This window comes from Perca flavescens, chromosome 13, assembly GCF_004354835.1.
Source record: "Perca flavescens isolate YP-PL-M2 chromosome 13, PFLA_1.0, whole genome shotgun sequence".
In the NCBI taxonomy this organism is placed as follows: Eukaryota; Metazoa; Chordata; class Actinopteri; order Perciformes; family Percidae; genus Perca; species Perca flavescens.
This window is the reverse complement of record NC_041343.1, coordinates 23730425-23750617: the sequence shown is the minus strand read 5'-3', so window position 1 is coordinate 23750617 and position 20193 is coordinate 23730425. Positions and strand designations below refer to the sequence as shown.

The window sequence follows — 20193 nt, the reverse complement described above, 5'->3', positions numbered from 1 at the left end:
ACCCTGGAGGGAGAGACAGAAGAAGGAAGGGAGAGAGGGAGTGAAAGAGCGGAAGGGAGGGAGAGAGAGAGACAGACAGAGAAGGAGTGATGGAAGGAGAGAGAGATTGAGAAGGATGGAGGGAGGGAGAGACAGAGGGAGGGAGACTAAAGGAAGGAAGGAGGGGAACAGAGGAGGGAGGAAGACAGAGAAAAGAGAAAGGAGGGAGGGAGGCATAGAGAAAGAGAGGGAGACAGGAGGGAGGGAGACAGACAGATAAGGAGACAGACAGACAGACAGAAGTGGAACACAAATGATATAGCCTGATGCTTTCTATTGAGTGTGTTGATTATCTCAAAATAATGAGATAGTATCTAAAAAATAATGACTAAAAATCTCCAAATAATTACTCAAGATCTCAAATCTTATAATAAGATAGTTTCTCAAAATAATGAGATAGTATCTCAAAATAACGACGAGAAGCTCTCGAAATGATGAGATAGTATCTTAAATAATCAAAATAATGATATTTCAAATTGTATAACCAGAATGTCATCCAAAAAATACAAATGGCGTGCAAGCTCATCCTGTTGACGATTGCATAACTCAAAGCATATTTATTTAGTGTTTTGATGTAAAATAATAATAAAACAGGGTTAGATAAACAGGGAATGAGCCCTCATGGGGTCCGCCCCCCCTTCCGTTCTCCTCCAGTATCTGACAAAGCGACCGTCAGCCTCCGGGCGGCAGGACTCACCAGGTTGATCCAGAGACTTCCAGCCGCGATTGGTGCCTCCGAGTCTGTCAGGCCCTGCTGTTGACTACAGAGGAATTTCACCTCTGGATCCGAGTTAAAACACTTACGGTACGTAGCTTCGCAAAGCGGAATGTATTCTTTATTTCGTTCACCTTTTTAAATCGATCTTTAAAATGTGTTTACATTTTTGTTTGAATAGCTTCGGTGTGGTTGCTAAGAGGCCTCATTGACGTAGCGTTAGCGTAACGTCAAGCTTAGATGCTAGCATAGTGCATGGTAATGCTAGCTGCCTGGTTCGCTTAGCTACTATTTAACCAATATTAGACGATTGCTTTGGTTGTAAAAATACACACAAGGTAGGTATTGTAGCTAGCGTTTAACATGCGGAACTGGTGTTGTATGCATTAACGAGCACCCATTTAGTTAATAACGTGGTTAGAATTAACGTTACCGTTGTTTAGCCTGTGTTAACAGGTGGCTAGCTAAATGTATCGTTGGTTAGCTTGTAGGTAACGTTAGCGCTAGCTAATGCTAACAATTTGTCGTTTGAATTTATATTGGTAATAACAACGCCAGCGTAGGTATTGTTAATTTATGTGTGCATGTTGTACCAGGTTTATCATTATTGCTGTAACGTTAGATACCTACCGTGAACTATCATTGGCCTGTAACGTAAGGTCTATAGCGGAATAACAGACATGACAACTTGTCAATATTAGCTTAGCTAGCTAGCTAGTGGTAGCGTTAGCAATGACCAGACGTTACATTAAGTGTCCGCTAATACAAGTTTACTTTGTCAAATTTTGTATTTTACTTTCTGCCTTAAGATAAATCATGCACAAGTTGAAGGAGATAATGGGATTAGCTGCATGTTTTACATTTTGTACCTCCATACGGTTCCATGTGACAAATTTGAAAAATATTGATTGATATTCCTTTAGGTACCCTTTTAATGTATTTAATAACCTTATTGTTATACTCTACAGATAATGCCCACAATAAAACTACAGAGCTCCGATGGGGAAATCTTCGAGGTGGATGTTGAGATAGCCAAACAGTCTGTCACAATCAAGACCATGTTAGAAGGTATAGCTATTTTCTTAAATCAAAACAAACTGTTGAGTCCATTGTGTCGCTTCATGGCTGGTGTGATGTTATTTTTCTTTGCGCCATTTAAATTAATTAAATACATGCACATTGTGGTAGATGTTACTGATGATTGATTTGATTTTATTTTTTTTTTCTATATCATGCACACAAGTGCCCAACCCTCATGGGCAAACATTTCACAAAATCATAGGCTTACACCATACATCAACAGACACCTTTTATGAGATGTGAAACATTTAGCTCCTTAAGTCCTGAATATCACAAAGTGACCTGTTCTGGAAAATGAAGGAAAAATTGTTTTGATTAGAATTAGCTGATGTCTGGCATTCATTGATTATTTGACAGATTTGGGAATGGATGATGAAGGAGATGATGACCCAGTTCCCCTCCCTAATGTGAACGCTGCCATCCTCAAGAAGGTACAGAACACACTCCGTCACCACCAAGAAGAAACACAGCGATACTAGACAAAGACAAACAATTTTAGTGTGGTGTTTAAACCCTTCTACTCCAGTTTGAAGTGCAGTGCTGATTAATGCCATACATATTTGACTGGTTTTAACTAATGTAATGCATTACATTGGTTAAAATGTGTGTCCCTCAGGTGATTCAGTGGTGCACTCATCACAAAGATGACCCTCCTCCTCCTGAGGATGATGAGAACAAGGAGAAGAGGACAGATGACATTCCTGTATGGGACCAGGAGTTCCTCAAAGTGGACCAAGGCACCTTGTTTGAACTGATTCTGGTAAATGTAGTTTACATTACATTTACGTTACATAGACCTACGTTTATTCTCTGGAGGTTGACCATAATCTTAACTACAAGCATTACCATTACCATGCCAAACCACCAACCCTCACCTATACTTAAACCAAAATGCAAATTTGTTAACAGATTTTTATCTCCACAACACATGCACATCAGTAATGTCAGTAACACTGCTGAAAACCTTTTTTGGTATTCTATAATTTGATTTCTCAAGACATTTGCTTTGATGCACATTATATAAAGTTGTCATTGCAGATATTTTCTTTTTGCTTTAGTACCTCTTTTTGTTGGTAAAGTTTTCTTTTGTTACTGCTCCTTTCCTGTGGTCTATTACATTCACGGCTGTAAAGTACTGAGTGATTTTCATTTGGTTGACTCAGATCCAAAAGATGCATAAGCAGGCAGAGTGCGTGAAAGGTAACCTAATCAGTGCTTGGGAGTGATTTGGGAAATAGGCGTTCCAGGAAGTGAAACACAAGTCGGAGTGCCGGAGTGTCCGACACTTGAGTTGATTACCCTCCCCCTCTCCGGCTGTTTATGTCTTTACGTGCACAAAGCTAGTTGATGCTGAAGAGGGAAGGGCTGGTGACGAAGTAGCTTAGTGGGCGCTCCCATGCTAAATGAAAATGAATGCAAATTGACCTCCAAATGGTGTCTGGGAGGTTCAACAGGTATTAAACACGCATATGTTGCATCTGGTCTTAATAATTTAAGGGTTTACTGGAAGACAGAGATGCTCGAAAGTCTCTGAGCTAGAGTCAAAGTCTCTGAGCTAGAGTCAAAGTCTCTGAGCTAGAGTCAAAGTCTCTGAGCTAGAGTCAAAGTCTCTGAGCTAGAGTCAAAGTCTCTGAGCTAGAGTCAAAGTCTCTGAGCTAGAGTCAAAGTCTCTGAGCTAGAGTCAAAGTCTCTGAGCTAGAGTCCGGTGTGGTCAACATGTTTTGTTGCGCAGCAGATTTGTTAATGGTTATGCAGGGAGGGAATAACATTCAGCTCCTCAGACGTTTCCTAAAAAGGATTGTTCACGAGTCCTGCATCTCGAGTCCTGCATGAGTTTGAAGTCTTATGATGATGAGTCAGTTTTTGATGTTTTGTTTATTGGTCTCAGCCTCACTCAGAAGTAGAGCTGGGAGTTATGGTTGGAATCAATGTCCCAATATTAGTAAGACTGTTCTTCATATCTAAACCTCTAGATAGAGAGAGGGTTGTCAATCATCGGTTGAGCGAGAGAGAAAGTGAATGACTGTGCATGCACTCCGAGCAGACGGGTGTTGGCGATCGAAAGTAGAGGAGAAATTAGACTTTATTGTCCCCAAGGGGCAGAGAGCAACGGCACTTAGTAACGACATACAATAGCATACAACCGTACACACTCAGGCCCTTGCACTCAAGACTAAAGTCGCAACTATTAGTAAATGAACGGTGAAGGTTTCAGTTTGTCTATGAATAAACGCTGCAGCCCACCGAAGGGAGCATCTACTAAAACAAGGTGTGCTTCCTGACCACGGTCTGGGAGCTGAAGCGGGAAAGTCATCTCGCGCTGATTTCCGTCCTAACATTTGAGGCTGTGGGCATGTTCCCTATCGTCATGGGATGTAACCTAATGTCTGGTCTGTTTGCAAAAGTAACCCTAATTACACAGTAACACTTTAGATGAGTTATACAGTTCAAATTGTTGAATAGCACGATTTATGTTGTTGAATTTATGAAATTAAAGCAGTCCTCAATTATTTGTCTCAAACATACTGTAGATTAACAGTGTCCTATGATATGCTACTTAAGTACACTTTGAGAACCTATTACTAGGACTACAGGAACATTGCATATCCATGAATTCCCATTTACATACACTACAACGGACTATCCCTGTAACAATATGGCCACAATTTAGCACACACCATACACGGTCCAGCTATATACTAGGTTTCCAGCCAGTCTTGTTTATATAAAAAAAAAAAACTTTTTGCAAGGTAAGACTTGCTAAATACTGCTATTTGTAGCTTTTGCTGGGCTTGCAGAAAGAACTGGAGTTAAGGCTCTTATACACTATACGCATCCAAGGTGGCGCGTGCCATCGTGACGTCAAAATTACGTAATATCCTGCCAGAGCGCCCGATTTATAGCACGTGTGACAAAACGGAAAAAGGAGGTCTGAACGAGTTTGCAGACAACCGGATGCCAGGACTCTGAGTGACTGCAAGTCTGTCTTGTAAACTTACTGGGTTAGGATGAGTTCTTTTATGGTGAATGAAAGGCTTGATCCGACGAAGTAGGTCATCGAATCAAATTGAAGCATTGACAACAACACTGCTGCCAGTTCTGCCATTTGTTTACTTTTTTTTTTTTTCTTCTTCTTCTAGTCCGTAGAGAGAGCAACGACGGTAGCATTTCCTCATTAGCGCCACCTCTGTTCAGGAGAAGACTGGAACTAGTGTCGCGACCACCAGCGCGGGTATAAATAGTCACGGCGATCCCATGACGTCATGTTTGCGCGCGCCAGCTGGGCTGTGTCTAATATATAAGAGCCATTAGGTGGCCTTTGAACTTACTGGACACTCTTTACACCTGGCTGAGATCTGATCACAACATCCACCTCCCAGATGTGGTCTGACCGATCAATTTGCACTCCAATCGCAATGCTTTCTGTGTGCGTTTTTACACCTTGAATCAATGTGTTTTTCCTTATCCAGAGAAGACACGGATACAGACTGCATGTTGGTGCCAGGTGTAAATTGTATATTATCCAGTCGTCGTGACGGCAACACAAATGCAGCCTCTTACTGTTTCTATTTATTTACTGTGTAAACACAACATGCTTTTGTCGTCAGCATTAATCCTCGACTTTTAGAAAAAATGACACCAGTGAAAATCCTCAGTAGCTCCATGTATCGTAGTCCCTGAAATGAATCCGAAAACAAAACTGCCTCAGCTGGTTGTTGTTGTGTTAATTTTTCTTGAAATGCTAAAGGTGTCTGTCAGTCCTTCCAGCCTTTTTCTTACTGCCACCCCCGTCCCCTAATCTTCTCCATGTTGTTTCCTTTTTAGGCCGCCAACTATTTGGACATCAAAGGTCTGTTAGATGTCACCTGCAAGACGGTGGCCAACATGATTAAAGGCAAAACCCCAGAGGAGATCAGGAAGACTTTCAACATCAAAAATGATTTCACGGAGGAGGAAGAAGCCCAGGTAGTTATTCCACCCGTCATCTGTCTTGTTATAGATTACTTTGGAGTGATGCTAAACCTAATTTTAAATTACCCTTTTTTTTATTTATTCTGTACAAGGGATCATAGCTTTGACAGTTGACCCCCTGCCCCCCACATATTTTCGGAAACTGATCCCGTTTGTCTCTCCTACCGTCCACAGGTACGCAAAGAGAACCAGTGGTGTGAAGAGAAGTAAAGGGGCAAGATCCTGCCAACACTCCACACTGAAAAAGAATGGTCCCTGTTAACTGGTTGCACTGGCGTTGTTCATACCAATAGCATGACCATTTTAACTTTCCTGTGTTATTAATTTAAACAAAGCTCTTTTCTGTCTCCACACACACGGTGTGCATTCTCATAACAAATAGTTCTGGTTTCATGGCTTCGTACCCTTAAAGATTAGAAAATGTTTCCCTGTTGTTAATCGCTAAGGTTGTCTTTTTTACTGGACATGTTATGTTTTTCTTTTAGGGTAATTAATGAAATAAAATGGCTCTTTTGACAATGGAGATGAAAGAGTGAATATTTTATTTTTGCTCTGAGTGCATCTGTTCAGTGAAACCATGTTCAGAGAGGATGGACTGCTTAAAAGGAAAAGTGAAGTTTAGGGTGGAAAGAAGTTTGAATTTCTTTTTTGCGTAATGTCCTTTGGACTCAAAAGTACTTGTGTGTTGTCACACAGCATTGGGTAATTTTTCCTAATTCATGTTTTGAATTGGAATCTTTTGTTGGATACAGCTCAGATGCTGGCTTTTGGGATGATCAAACCATTTGAAGTAGTAAATAAAACTCATAAAAAGGGATGGTGTCTGTCATTTTTGTGTTGAAGGTACTGGGGGTGCAGAGGAACATTTTAAATTATTTTAAAAAGTAATATGACTCACTGAAATCATTCTTAAAATACACTTTTTTTTTTAACTACAGTAGACATGAACAATATATATATTCAAAACACTTTTAATACATCAAACAAAAACAAGGAATACGTTTTGAGGCGTTAAAAAATACAAAGACATCTCCGAGATGTTCCCACTACTGACGTGAACATCCTCAAAATAAAACAAGCTATTTCTAGCACAAGAGCTCTCTCTGCTGGAGGGAAACGGGTTTGCTGTACAAAAGATCAGTTTACAGTTTGCCCACAGCATTGTATGCGGAGTTTGAAGCTGGAAGCAGAATTAAAGCCTTTGTAATCAATTTTTGTTACACTGAAGTTGGAACATGCACAGATTGAGAACACAAAATATTTGAACGCTGCGGCAGTAACACTTGACTGAAACAAAGTAAAATTCCATACGAGGACAAACACAATGTATTGCTTTAAGAAATGGTAGAAACTTTTTTTGTAAGTATTACAGTTTTTTTAGTTTTTTTTTTTTTTTTTTTTACATAAAACCTATAAAAGTTTAATTATAATAGGGAATTCCAACATTTATAAAACTTTACAACACAATGCAATATAATAGTACCCATTTGGTCTCAGATTAGTTCATAGAGCTACAAAATGTTCAAAGGAAAACAGCCAAGAGGAAAACAAAAATCCCTCATCTTTGAGGGTTTCACCACCAGCGAAAACATCTGACCTGACATCTGAAAAGTCACAAAATTCATAATTTCTTTTGTTTGAGAAAATGTAACAAAAATGTAACAGCTGATCTAGTGAGAGACTGAAAGTGCCTAAAAGAAATAACGTAACTTGGCAGTTGGGGAGGCTCTTGTCATGTATTAGACTGTGTGTTTCTTTCTTTGTCTGAGGGCTGCACACAGGTAGTTGTAAAAATGTTTACAAATGGAATGAAACGGAAGTCGTACTGTTGACAAAATGGCAGCTAAAAAAAACAGGCGAGGTTGTACTGGTCAGGCTGGCTGGTTGCTGCTCTCTGCTCCCCTCTGGTTCGGTCTGAGGGATGGTGGTGGATGTAAACCTTTACATTTGGAGAGAAGTGTATATGTAACAACACTGAAGATGAGGCAGTGTTGATGTGGTTCATTTAACAAAGAGCTCATTTACGATACATTTTGTTTGATTGTCATGGAGGTCAAAGCACAGGGCCGGTTTAAGAAAAAAATAAAAGAGAGAGGCTTGGGAGTTTTAGTTGTAAAATTGTTTCTCAGGAGGCAAAGCTGTCCTCGATGGCAAAACTAATTGCTTTAGTTGCGTTGAACTGCAGCAGATGGAGCCAAAGAACCACAGATCTTTAGGCTCCAGATTGATTCTACCTTCAGCGCAGGTATGGGGGGGGGGGGGGGGGGGGGTGTTCATCCTCCCAAGGATGGGGCTCCAAAAAGCGGATCGTTCAGTGGACCGCCTGACAGAGGCTTCTCTTCCCAATGACACGGTAAAGCCTCACAGACTCTGCTACGCTCGCGTGTTCCTCGTCAACAATTAGCTTCGTGACCAGGAAGTCACAAATGTACAGTAGGATTACTGTATGGTTATTGGTTCATACTGACCTCATTAACATGGGCAGGCTGCTAACAATTTACCAGCGATTGATGAACCCGTACATCTGCCAAATATTTCCAGACTTTCGGGCTGAATGCTTGATTAAATAATTGACCAATTGAAGGGGGCTTTGAGGAGGAATGGGCCTCGTTGACCTGTTTATCTGTGTGTTCTGTCTAGAAACACCGACTGTGGAGGATCCAGCCTCTGAACTGACACACAGCTAGTATCTTACTCTGGGGCCATCGAGCAGGGCGGACGCAGGCTGTCACCTGGGTGAAGGATGGCTCCCCTTTCTTCACTACTCCACCCTGCCGCGCTCGGTCACTCCTATTGTAGTTTAAATCGTAAAAAAAAAAAAGAAATAATAATAAAGGACCGCAGGTTATGGATAATGTGAGAATGATGGCAGGTGAGGAAGATGGACTTCGTGGGGTCAGGGATGTGAGCGGACCAGAGCGATCACTGAGACTCTGTTAGCACTTTGAGAGAGAGTCCTGCGGCCTTGGCGGCCGACAGCGCCGTCGTCGAGCCGTGCGTCTGCTTGCCCGTCGGTCCCGGGTGCGTGTGGGCGTGTTTGGTCGCGGGCTGACGGAGGTCGCCGCGCTTGCCGGCGGACTGCTGCGGGGGTAAGCGCGTGTGTGAGCGCGTGTGTGCTGGCGGAGACAAGGGGAGGTGTGTTGACGGCGAGGTGGGTGGGGAGCAGCCCGGGGAGGGGGGGAGCTGGTGCTGGTAGAGACGGTGGCGGGCGGGGGACGGGGGAGAGTCTATAGCACTTAAATCTGAAGAAGTTGGGCTGGGGCAGCCTCCTCCTTGAAGGTAGCGAATGCACTTCTTTTTCCTCCTAGGGACAGTCAGAGAGAGTTATCTGTGAATAAAGTGTGGATGGTAAACGTCAGCAGGCTTTAATGAAGATGCATCATTCACACTGATGTCAATGAAAAGGGAGACATATACAGTATAATGTCATAATGAACAACAGAGAAGTATTAGTGTCAGCCTGTGTACATATGTAAATGAAGGGTTAAATGTCCAAAACATCACCAATCCAGATTAGGAAATATATTTGGGAAATTCTAGGCTCCTAACTAATTATTTTCTAGTTAAAAATAAATAAAGGCTATTGTGTCAAATAAGTGGACCTCTAAGTCCCTGTCTTTTATAAGGAAAAAAGTAACAACATAATTGCAATATTGGTGTCAATCTAAGGTAAAATATTAAAGATTGCGTTAAAGTAACATTTGGGGAAATTTGCTTATTTGCTGATTTACATACTTTTCGAACTGTTTGCATAGAATAATATTATACGGATTACTATTTTCTCTCTCTGTTAAATGAAACTGTTGCGGATGTGTGTGGATATTGTTAAGAAACCAAAACGTTGCTTGAACTCACAAGGTAACATGGGAGCCACTGGTTTTGTGCTTGTCTAAAGCCCGGTGTGTTCCTGAGGGCACACATGCCCTCCCAGACCAGATAAATGAGACGACATCGTCTTTTATCAGATAACAGCTGATGACATCAACTCTGTATCACGACTGTGTTACATTCCACTTGGTATTATAAAAAGCGTCAGAGAGCTTTTCGTTAGGTCACTTCTGTACTCGTGCTGTGGGATACTGTAACTGCCTCCTTGGGTTCACAAGTGAAAATGATATAACTTCGGCGGTTCCGTCTATCCTTTGATAATGTCAATTATTCTAACATAATGGAAATAGAGCCAAGAGGCAGGCGCTTAGCTTAGCTTAGCTTAGCATAATTACTGGAAGCAGCCAGGGAGAAATGGCTAGCCTGGCTCTCTGTCCAAAGTTCAAAAACCTCGGAAACTCACTCAGGGACCACTTTAGTTTGATCGGTACACCGACAAACATGTAAGAGCAACAATGTTAGGTTTTTTGTGGGGAGTGACGTGCTGGAAATAGTTCCTGGTGAACAACATTTTGTGACTTCCTGGAGTTTTGTTGTGACCTTAAAGTTGCCAGGCAACCAGCAGAGATGCTGCACAGATGGATGAACGGTTGCTAGTAGTTACGTAGCTCCCTCTAAAAACCACAAATTGTTTTTTTTTTTGTTTTTTTTTGCATTTATGTCTGTGTTCCAATTAAACAAACAAGACAATAACAACATAGTTACTGAGAATGAAAGGTGTTAGGTGTATTTTTTGAACTTTGGAGAGAATCAGGTTTTCCCCCTTGCTCCCATTCTTCATGGTAAGCTAATTAATAAATAATTCAGGATTTTAGAGCAGGGCATAGCACTTCAATTCAGAATTACTTCTCATTACTTCTAATTTAACTACTACTAATTACGTCTGTACGGTTAGTCTTAAACAATGAGCTCCTCTTAAAATAGGAGAACAATATTGCATCTGTCTAAAAGGAAACAGCAGTGATGTGCTGTGCTTTGTGAGGTGTTATACTTAAAAGCAGACTTGTGTTCCTCCGAGCGCAGCATCAAAGCAGTTAACAGGATCCCATGATCATTACCAGAATATGTTATGAGTCACCAGGTTTAACCGCAAGGAAAGGCGCTAGGCCATATTTAGAGGTGGGGGAGGGAGAGAGAGAGAGAGAGAGAGAGAGAGAGAGAGGGAGGGAGGAAGAGTGCAATAGAAAGTGATTTCTAAATGTCAGAGTTCACCATCAAACGGCGCCTGTTACCACATCGTATGAATGGAGAGAGTTGAAAGCAGATGGGCATGAGAACGGCGTCAAAATGCTAAGCTGCAGGGAGTGTGTGTGTGTGTGTATGTGTGTGTGTGTTGAGCTGTGGTGATAAGGATTTGCTCTAACCACATTCACCCCCCTTTGTTCTATCAAACCGAAACGCACGCACACACACACACTTCGATTTCCATGACGTGATGGTGGGGAAGACGACGGGGTTGCTACAGCCCTGTGGTGGTAGAAGCTTTTCTGCAGAACCACACAGATCCCTGACTCCTGCAGCGAAGCTGTCGACTGGCGTCTACTGTAAAATCCTGCTGCGAGGTGATGGGGAGGGGGAGGGGGCAGGGGGGGGAGGGGGTGCTTCTGATTTCTATTGTACTAGAACGGTTTCTGTCTTATTCTAGAGAAACTGAGGTCAGGAAACACCACTGGGATCAATGTAGCTGTTGTAGTGAATAAGTCTTTGGTAAGTTTGGATGGACAGCTCTGGCAGATAAATAAATATAACACCCTGTGTTGCCAGGGGCAATTGATTATACTAAACTTTGTAAAGCATGTTTCCCGTTTTTGTTTTATAACTATTAAAAAAATCTTATTCCAGCTCGCTCAGGCTAACCCTTTGCTCGCAGTGAGGAAACTGGCAACTTCCTAGCTTTAATTCCTAATTACAACCAAGAGAGAAAATGATCTAATGAATTCTATTTGGCAACCTTTGCTACTGAATTACAACAAAGCTTACTTGTAAATATTTGCATAGTTTTGCATAGTTGCAAACTGGCATTAATGCTAATGATTATGTAAGAACTACTACCCAACAAGTTAGAAGTTCCCTTATTATAATGACTTCATGTTTTTTTTTGTGTTCTCAGCAGAACTCTAGATTCGGCCCGAAGTTACAAGTTACAATAACAAGTTTGACATTTTTCCTTGTAGGAACGTCTGACCTTTGGACATTTTACGGCACAAACTTACTGAATTCATAAATATGTTACGTTAGAAGTTCAACTCGGTGATGAAAAGTGTAAAAAAACGATCAGTGAGGAAGCAGAGAAAGATTCCCTCTGATATCACTCCACTGACATGTAGGTATGTTTTTGTTTTGAGTACCAGAGTGGTATTCTCCTTTAACCACATTCACTTTACAGGGCCTGTATAACGCAACGCAGCTCAGAGCCCAAACCACCTCTGACCTCTAGACGAGACATCACACGGAGAAACATTTAAATAAATGCGGGTTAAGTGTTTGTTTTCACCTGTGATGCCTCACTGGACCTGACAATATTACTGATCCTGGAACTGTAAACCTGACAATAAACCTTAGAATGTGGAGCCTAATGCTTCGGACTTAAAGTGATATGATTATACTGCAAGAGTGTATTGTTTGGGATGTTTTGATACTTTTTTTCCAACTGTGAAAATTTGTCCTTATTGCATTTCTTTAACTACTATGCAACTACGTATCCATGATTATAATGCTTCAATTTGCAGAGCAGCGAGTTAGTGACAGACAGCATGCAGACTTCAGCTGGACAAACATTCTTTGAAGGCGGAGCTCGTCTTGAGGCAGACATAATCTCATTGGTTGAGTTAACCGTCAGTGGGTGGAGCTTGGTGACTTAAGTAGTAACTAAAGATGAATGAAAAAGCTGAAGAGTGAGAGAGGAAGGAATTAAAAGGATAATGCCTTGTGAACTTGATCAGAATGAGGAGATGATTACCACCTCCAGAGAAGCTCCGCCTTTGAGAAACGTAACTACTGTGACTCTATCAGAGGAAAGTGATGCACTGATGGACAGATGGTTCAATGGGAGGAAAGATGAGGTTAGTCTGTTTGTTGGACGACAGCAGTGCAATGCTACGGAGTGGGTATGGGGTGGATGTTTGGTACACACCTGCAAGGACCGCACCAGTCCGTTTGTTGGTTGAGGCCGAAGCGAGCCCGGCATTTCTTAGGAGAGCCCGGGTCTGAGCACAATGCACAGCATGCACAAAACAAAAGGGAGGAAAAGTAAAAATAGAGAGGAGCAGAAAAAGAAGAAGAAGACGAGGGAAAGAGGTTAGAGAGGGCAAGGACAGAGAGAGGAGAGATAAAGCCAGACAAAGAGTAGAAAAATAAAGAAAGAGACACAAACGCATGTCAGGGCAGGAAAAAGCACCAACTGGGCTGTCCGTTCAAAGTCAAACTGTTAGTAGCCGGTTACAGCACAGCAAAAACATCCACGACCAGCAGAATAACCACACGACTTAGTTAAACAAACAGTCAGACATCCTGGAAACAGGCTGTTAGGGCGTACAGAGAGAGACAGAGAGAGGGCAGCCGTGCTGTGACACTGTTAGTACAGGATTTTAAAAAGGTCATGAACTGCTTTATCTCAGGAGGTCAGCACTCCTCAAATCCAGAAATACACTTTTACTACTGCGCCGCTTGAGGCTGACGTTGGGCCTGATATTAAAATATTGAAAAAAATATTGTGCCCTGCCTAGGGACTGCAGATGTAAATTAGCCTAAGGCTAACTCTGGTGCAATGCATCAAATGGCAACATTTATGTTAAAAAACTGTACATGGTCCCTAACAAATAAAATGATTGAATATATTATATACATTATATATATAATCAGAGTTTTTTGTTGAAAATCTGAGTTAATGTATAGATTTTTCATCAGCTGTAACTTTTAAAATGGGGCATAGCTTTAGTTTGAGGCACTACACTCGCAATACACTCACGCTTGCAATGTTATTGGCATCGTTGATGCTTCACCATCAGCTGCTCATTCATCCCCTGCTCTGCTACTAACATCTACCAACATCCATATTTTTCTACCAATCTCCTACATGAAATGCCAGAGTTGCCTGCAGGACATTTAAGATTTCTATAATTTAGCTTTGGAACATTTACGTTATACATTTCTCAGTTTGGATGCTACCTGCTAATGCTAGTTACTATTTTTACTTAGCATGAGCAATCTTGACAGCAAGTGATCTACTAGGGACATGTGGAGGACTTCTCTGTGTGCGTGTGTCAATTGATTGTGATTGGTTCAGATGAGAGATGGGGAAATATTTTTGATTGCCTTAATATGGTGTGGGAAAATACCATGATGTCAGACATTTTAAAGTTGGGACAGCTAAAAACAGGACATAAAGTGATGTACACCGGGGATTAAAAATGTTTATAATTCAGGTTATGTGGAAAGCAGAGTGGGTGGGTGGTTTGACGTTAGAGACACATCCTGCCTCAAAGACACCAAGATGTTGTTCTACGGATCGCCAACGCAAGTTCAAGCTCAACTGAGTTCTGTCAAACACTGTGCAGTTGACACTGGCCATTTTCTCATGGTATATGTCTGACAGGAGATAGGCAATATATTTACACGTTTACCTGTATTGGAGTCCTGCAGCTTCTCCCTTTTTCTCCTCTTCTTTTTGCCCTGTGGGAGAAAGAACAAAACAAAATCCCCCCAATTAAATGAGACTAGCTGTTGAAATGACTAAATAACTACAAATTCACCATCAGCAGACTTTTGACTGAAGCTGATGAATCCAGTTCTTTTGGTGTGTATTGTTTTTGTAAAGATAATGGGATTGTGCAAGAGTGCAGCTGTTCCCTCCTATCTCTATGATTTTGTCTGAAAAAGGCTTCCATAAAGAACTTCTGGATTCCTCTTTTACCGGTTAGCTTAATATGTTTGTTTACCACCCACGAGGGCAATCCCTCTTGGAGAGTGATATAGTTACAAAACTGTATTCTTTTATCCACAGCAATCTGCACCATATGAAAGAAATCTTATGTGACATGTATATCAATTTTAAATGAAAAAGGGCAAAGTTAAAAGCAGCAACCAGCAACCAGGTCAGGCAACCATATTTAATGCTCTACAAAAGCAAGAAAAAGAGCAAGAAAGATAAAAACAAACAAGAAAATACGATGCATCACTAATGTCATTGTAAACTCAATTTCATGCAAAACCTGATGTGTCGTCGCCGAAAATTAATCGATTGGCACTCAACATATCGTTTTTAAAAAAGGCTTTTCAAGATTTGCAGATCCCCTCAGATCCAAAAAATCTTGTTGTTTCCATATTCGTATTAATTTGCATTATCTCCACTCTGATTGCAAAGTGTGACTGTTGAGGTAAACATCAGAGTTGTTCACGCAGATCCGGTGATGGTGAAGTGAGGCCTCATATTTGGCTGAGATGAAGGATGTGGGTACAGAGATCTACCGCCTACGCCTCGATGTCTGCCCTCCTCGGCTCGCTGTTAGCATTGTATATGTGGTTACAACAACTCCTCTTGCAACTGCACCTTTCTGAAGCTTTATGTCTGTGGGCGTAGTGTGTGTGTGTCCCTGTGTGTGCATGTACTATGTGTAGTTTTTTTTAGGACTCGTAAGAGAAACCCTCCACAGCTTCAGGAACTTTGTTTCCTGTTTTACGAGTAGGTCCAGTGACTGTTTTTTTTTTTTTTTTTTCAAACCTCAGACAATATTTTAAGCGCAGCTGAGAAGCCCCGAGTGCTTGCATGTATCTGTCGTCATTACACAAGTTGTTCAGCTTATCAGACTCTCTTGCCCTGTGTCTAATAGGAACATTTTAGATAAATCAATTGTTTCTGGCTTCTTTACACTTGTGACTTGTGTGATGAAATGGGGCAACAATAATTCCACCTTACAGGTGCAGAATGATTGGCTGATTGATCGCATTCTTGTCATTACAAATGATTGGAAAAGGTTTGACTTGGTGACATAGTGTACACAGTTACCTGCCCAAAGCCCTATAGTTTAATACTGTAAAAACAAGCACTGTACCTGTCATTTAGCCACCATATGTGGGTGATGTTTACATATACAGTAGTACTTAGTCATGACATTTGTCCATAGGAACTAACCAAACAGCATCCACTGTGTTATGCCTTGCTGAGCTGCTTAGAAAATGCTCAAAGCTCCATGCATACAGCAATAGTTATTACACCTATGATCACAGTTTACTAGAGCTCTGGTTTATAATGTATTCAGAACATCGTGAGGAGAAATTAAGAGAAGTAACTCTCCGCGGGTAGGGTCAGGGCTTTTATTTTGAAATATCTGCTCAATCAACTGGCATCGCCTCGTGCTGCTCTGTCAGCTGCAGCAAAAAAAATTAGATAAGAACCAAATGAAGAATGACATTAGAACTGAATCAGTGTGCATGTTTGTGACATGAAGCACTCGTTCAGATGTAATAGAACGTGTTATAAACCACAGCCCAAATAAAGTGTCACCATAACTCGTGTGCCATGCCTGCCCGTCTACAGAGTTCAGCTCAGTCAGGTGAAGAGAAATGAGACAGTACAGCAGAGAGAAGCGTAAACAGGTTTCCACTCTGATAGGGATCTAACGTCACTGAAAAGCAGCCTTAGTTACAACCAAAGCCTTTACCTCACCTGATTATGACACATTTTCCTCATTGTTTTCTGGTAGGAAATATTTATACATTACAGGATTTACCTGTAATTATTTGAAAAGCAAATGACTCACGACTAAGTGCAGTGTCAAAAGGTTGTGTTTTTGTATAACCATAACGTATTTAGCTTTACTAACAAAAATGAAGGTGCTGTATTTTTTTTAAATGGATGCCCAAAAATAAAACTATAGCAGCGAGGCCAGCCATGCGGCCCTGCTCTCTGTTAGTTGAGCAAAACGGGTTGATTTATACCTCTGTGTGATTCTGTGTTTTACAGTTTACCTGACTAGTAGTCATAACCATGGCAACGTGCAAGACTTGGTGAAATGTAGTCAAAACTGACCAATCAGATCTGCTTTTGCAGCTTACGTGTTGTTTGTAAGGCTGATGTGTGTGAGTCATTAAGATTTTTGGAAGGTGCATGCAAACTTTGCACAGGAATACCCACAAACCCCTTTCATGCAGCTCTTCACATACTCATTTTCCCACCACAGAGGCATAAATCCACCATAAGACGTGTCCCTACCCAATCAGCTTTACTCTTTTCCCCTGCGACCCCGCTAAGGCCCGCCTCCTGCAAGAGTTCAACAGCAAACTGACAGATCAGAGGCACACAGCAGCCCAGATACAGCACATCCCCAAAACATTAGACTACAACACATGCACCATACAGGTTTGACTTCCTCTCGTATTCTGGGGGGCCTATTTCATCATTTCATGCTATAAAAATCTGTCGTTATGTTTTATGATTTTTGACTGACAAGGCCTGGGAGCCAATAATCATGCAGGTTGTTGAGACAGTAGCCAGTAAAGGAAGTAAGTTGATCCATTTCTTCAGCTTTGAGGTGAGAACAATAAATATGATCAAACCCAGTTCAACAAGCTCTGGTTCATTACATTGATCCTGTTCTGTTTTTTTTTAATTTTGGTTTTATTTACAGGGAATCAAACCAGATAGAAAGAAGTCAAGTGGCTGGACTGGCTCCTGGTGTTTGTTGCATACTTTTTTTTTTTATTATATAATTGGCTGCTTTCTGCTTCCAGGAACTGCTTAATGTCAATCAAACTCAGCCTTTTTATAGGTGTTTATTCTGAAATTGAGATTCTGAAATTCAACTTTTCATTAAAAACACTATTACACTATTCTTACCACATTTCTAGTTTCTACAAGCTCAGTTGTAACCATAGCAACCAAATGACTTCTTCACATTAGAGATGGTCCCCTCTACTGCCCAGGTATAGAAATCATGCCTTTTCCATAACAAAGAGTGCCTTTCTCGACTTAATACTTTTACATCCCCATGATTATGTTTTTTTTTCTCCTAATCTGCTTTTAAAAATCAGCTCAGAAAAGTTGTATGGAGAATGGATGAAGAGGAAAAAAAGATGAGGAGTCAGAAGAGAAGTACTTACGTAATTGTCTCTGGCAGACCAGGTCGGGTAGAGCTGCATGTGGAGTTGTCTCTCTTTCCTCGCCAACTCGTAGTACTTGGCCTGTTCCTCCCGGGTCAGTGCATGCCACTGGACACACAGACACACAAAAACAAGAGAGAAACTGTTAGTATCTTGATCTAATTATCACAAATTAGGTACTTCACAATACTGTGTACTGTACAGTCTTTGGTGGGTGTGGCTCCTGTTTTGGTGAATCAACCCCTAAATGAAAAGTCATCACGCTAAAAACAAGGCTTGGCACTGATTGATTATTTGATTATCATACTTGATATAGGCAGACGTTATAAATTATTGTCTTTTAATCAGGGCCTTACTAGGCACATGTTAACATGTTTTTTTTAATTTGTTCACACTTGTTTTATTATATTTTCCTTTTTAATATTTAAATTCTGGAGCCATTGGAGAGGATAGAAAGCCATAGAAAAAAGGTGAAAACATAAATGTATCCTAAATCTAAAGCTATGAACACTGTACTTTTTGGCGTTCTGATTGTTGAAGGCATTGTTTTCATTGTCTGTTTTGATCACCATCATTATAATACTAATAATAACTATTTGTTTACTATGAAATAGTAAAAATAAATAAATAATATGATATACTCCATGAGATATAAAGTTAAAGCCAGTTTTAAAAGGTGTGTTTTAAGCCGACATTTCAAAGAAAATACCAAAGTAGCGGTGCGGATTCTAAGCAGTAATTTGTTCCACAGTTGAGGTGCCATGACAGCAAGGTGACGGTTGCAAATCTAGACTTCTGCTGGTGGAAAAAGCTCTTCTCACAGCCCTCACAGTTCCTAAGTGGACGATACGGCATGTTTTGCATCTGAACTGTACGAATGTTTTAACATACTTCACTTTCTTATCACTCCTCAGGATCCCAGTACCACCAGTCAGTGTTGTTATAATCTCAGTAGCAGTATGTGAGGGGAAAGGAGTTCACGTTACCAAAGTCTTCTCATGTGCCTCATGTGTGAAATTACAAACTGACCTGGAAACAGGATTAGTCTGTGTTTAGTTTTGTGTGTGTGTGTGTGTGTGTGTGTGTTTGTGTATGTGAATCCCTCACCCGTCGTCCCAGAATCTGGTTGATGGCGGCGCTCTCCTTTAATGTGCACTCTGCGATGACCTTCGCCCTCATCTCCTTCATGTAGAGCATGAAGGCGTTCAGGGGTTTCTTGATGACCGGCTTCTTGGGCTCCTTCTCCCGCTTGGCCTCCATATGCGGCTTCCTGAGGGGGGAGATGGAGAGAGTGGCAGGAAGAGGAGGAGGAGGAGGGGGTAAGGATGGATAAAGGAATTTAAGCAAAGATGGAGAGAGAATCAGAGTTTTTTTCTCTTTATGTTTGTCAATTTGTGTATACAAGGATTTAGACTTGGTGAGTTGCTCATATACAATATATTACATGAAACGCAACAGACATACTGTACACAATACAAATTTAGAGCAAAGGTTTGACATTCTAAGAAATACTCATATTCACTTGCTTTCTGAGGGTTAGTTTAGAAGATTGGTAGCACTCTCATGTCTGTGCGTTACATATGAAACAAAGCCAGGAGAAGAGATATAATGTGTTAATTAGTGAGCTTTAGAGATGCTGGTAGGTGGATTGGACAGAGCTTGGCTAGCAGTTTCCCCTCCGTTTCCAGTCTTTGTGCCAAGCTAAGTGTCTCCTGGCTGTAGCTTCATATCTAATGAACAGAGTGATATCGTTCGGCTCATTTAACTCTTGGCAAGAAAGCAAATATGCATATTTCCCAAAATGTTAAACTATTCCTTTAGGGGAAAATGTATGTCCCCTACAGAATTCCTCATTTTTTGCACAATTTTAATTCCTATAAATGTCCTAATATATCCAATAACTGAAATTATTTCTTTCCACCCCATCTAGTCAAGAATTAAAATCTCAGACAATACTTGCGTTCATCAGCATGAAAACAGTAACATGAACTGTGAGTCAGGTAAAGATTGAAATATATTAAATACTGCAACAAAATAGTATTCAGTTCCAGTCTCAAATTATGGTAAAACGCTGCAAGCAAAATGCTCTAAGAGTAGTGATAAACAGAGCATAAATTAGTACAAAAATATACAAACTAAAAAGCTAGAGGAAAATTAAGAGAGGAGGATATGATGAACGGTGATGAATAGAGGAGTGTGACAGAGAAAGGGGAACACTGAGGAAAACAAAGCAAGCGTGGTATGAAGTGCAGGCAATACTTACACATACATGCCCCTGTCATACTGATCGTGCTCTTGTTTTCCTGTAGGGGGCACTATGGCTGGGTGGGGGATCCCTGTAGGATGCATGCCTGATGGGCCTAGCATCAGAGAGTGAGGGAACCTGGTGGAGGTGAAAGAGA

The 20193-nt window shown here is 41.0% G+C and overlaps 2 protein-coding genes across 18 annotated transcripts in view; one reads left to right on the top strand and one right to left on the bottom strand.

The window, feature by feature from the left end:
- The first annotated feature begins 664 nt into the window (after window positions 1–664).
- Window positions 665–6623, top strand: skp1 (S-phase kinase-associated protein 1). 2 transcript variants are annotated; one of them, XM_028596251.1, is made up of 6 exons: window positions 665–844; window positions 1723–1822; window positions 2192–2265; window positions 2451–2594; window positions 5660–5800; window positions 5981–6623. In XM_028596251.1, exons 2-6 carry the CDS (start codon window positions 1726–1728, stop codon window positions 6014–6016), a joined length of 492 nt encoding a protein of 163 aa, XP_028452052.1. In that variant the 5' UTR covers window positions 665–844; window positions 1723–1725; the 3' UTR covers window positions 6017–6623. The 2 variants fall into 2 exon arrangements, with proteins under 2 accessions (XP_028452052.1, XP_028452053.1); XM_028596252.1 differs by lacking the exon at window positions 665–844 and adding an exon at window positions 984–1092.
- Window positions 6624–8980: 2357 nt separating this feature from the next.
- Window positions 8981–20193, bottom strand: part of tcf7 (transcription factor 7) — a 73005-nt gene continuing 61792 nt past the window's right edge. For 3 of the 16 annotated variants that reach the window (XM_028594869.1, XM_028594876.1, XM_028594884.1), the window contains 6 exons: window positions 20055–20174; window positions 18899–19061; window positions 17792–17899; window positions 16905–16952; window positions 14317–14365; window positions 12605–12900 (listed from right to left, as the gene is read on the bottom strand). In XM_028594869.1, coding sequence (XP_028450670.1) covers window positions 12791–12900; window positions 14317–14365; window positions 16905–16952; window positions 17792–17899; window positions 18899–19061; window positions 20055–20174 — 598 coding nt within the window. In that variant the 3' untranslated portion in view covers window positions 12605–12790. Of the gene's footprint in view, window positions 9135–12604; window positions 12901–14316; window positions 14366–16904; window positions 16953–17791; window positions 17900–18898; window positions 19062–20054; window positions 20175–20193 lie in introns of those variants that run through there. The other 13 variants (XM_028594872.1, XM_028594885.1, XM_028594873.1 and 10 more) reach the window with 11 other exon arrangements.

Excerpts from the sequence above, each read along its gene's own strand:
- skp1 (XM_028596251.1), top strand. The coding sequence starts at position 1,726 with ATGCCCACAATAAAACTACAGAGCTCCGATGGGGAAATCTTCGAGGTG. Across the intron at positions 1,823-2,191 it reads AATCAAGACCATGTTAGAAG|ATTTGGGAATGGATGATGAA; the intron begins GTATAGCTATTT and ends ATTATTTGACAG. Across the intron at positions 2,266-2,450 it reads ACGCTGCCATCCTCAAGAAG|GTGATTCAGTGGTGCACTCA; the intron begins GTACAGAACACA and ends TGTGTCCCTCAG.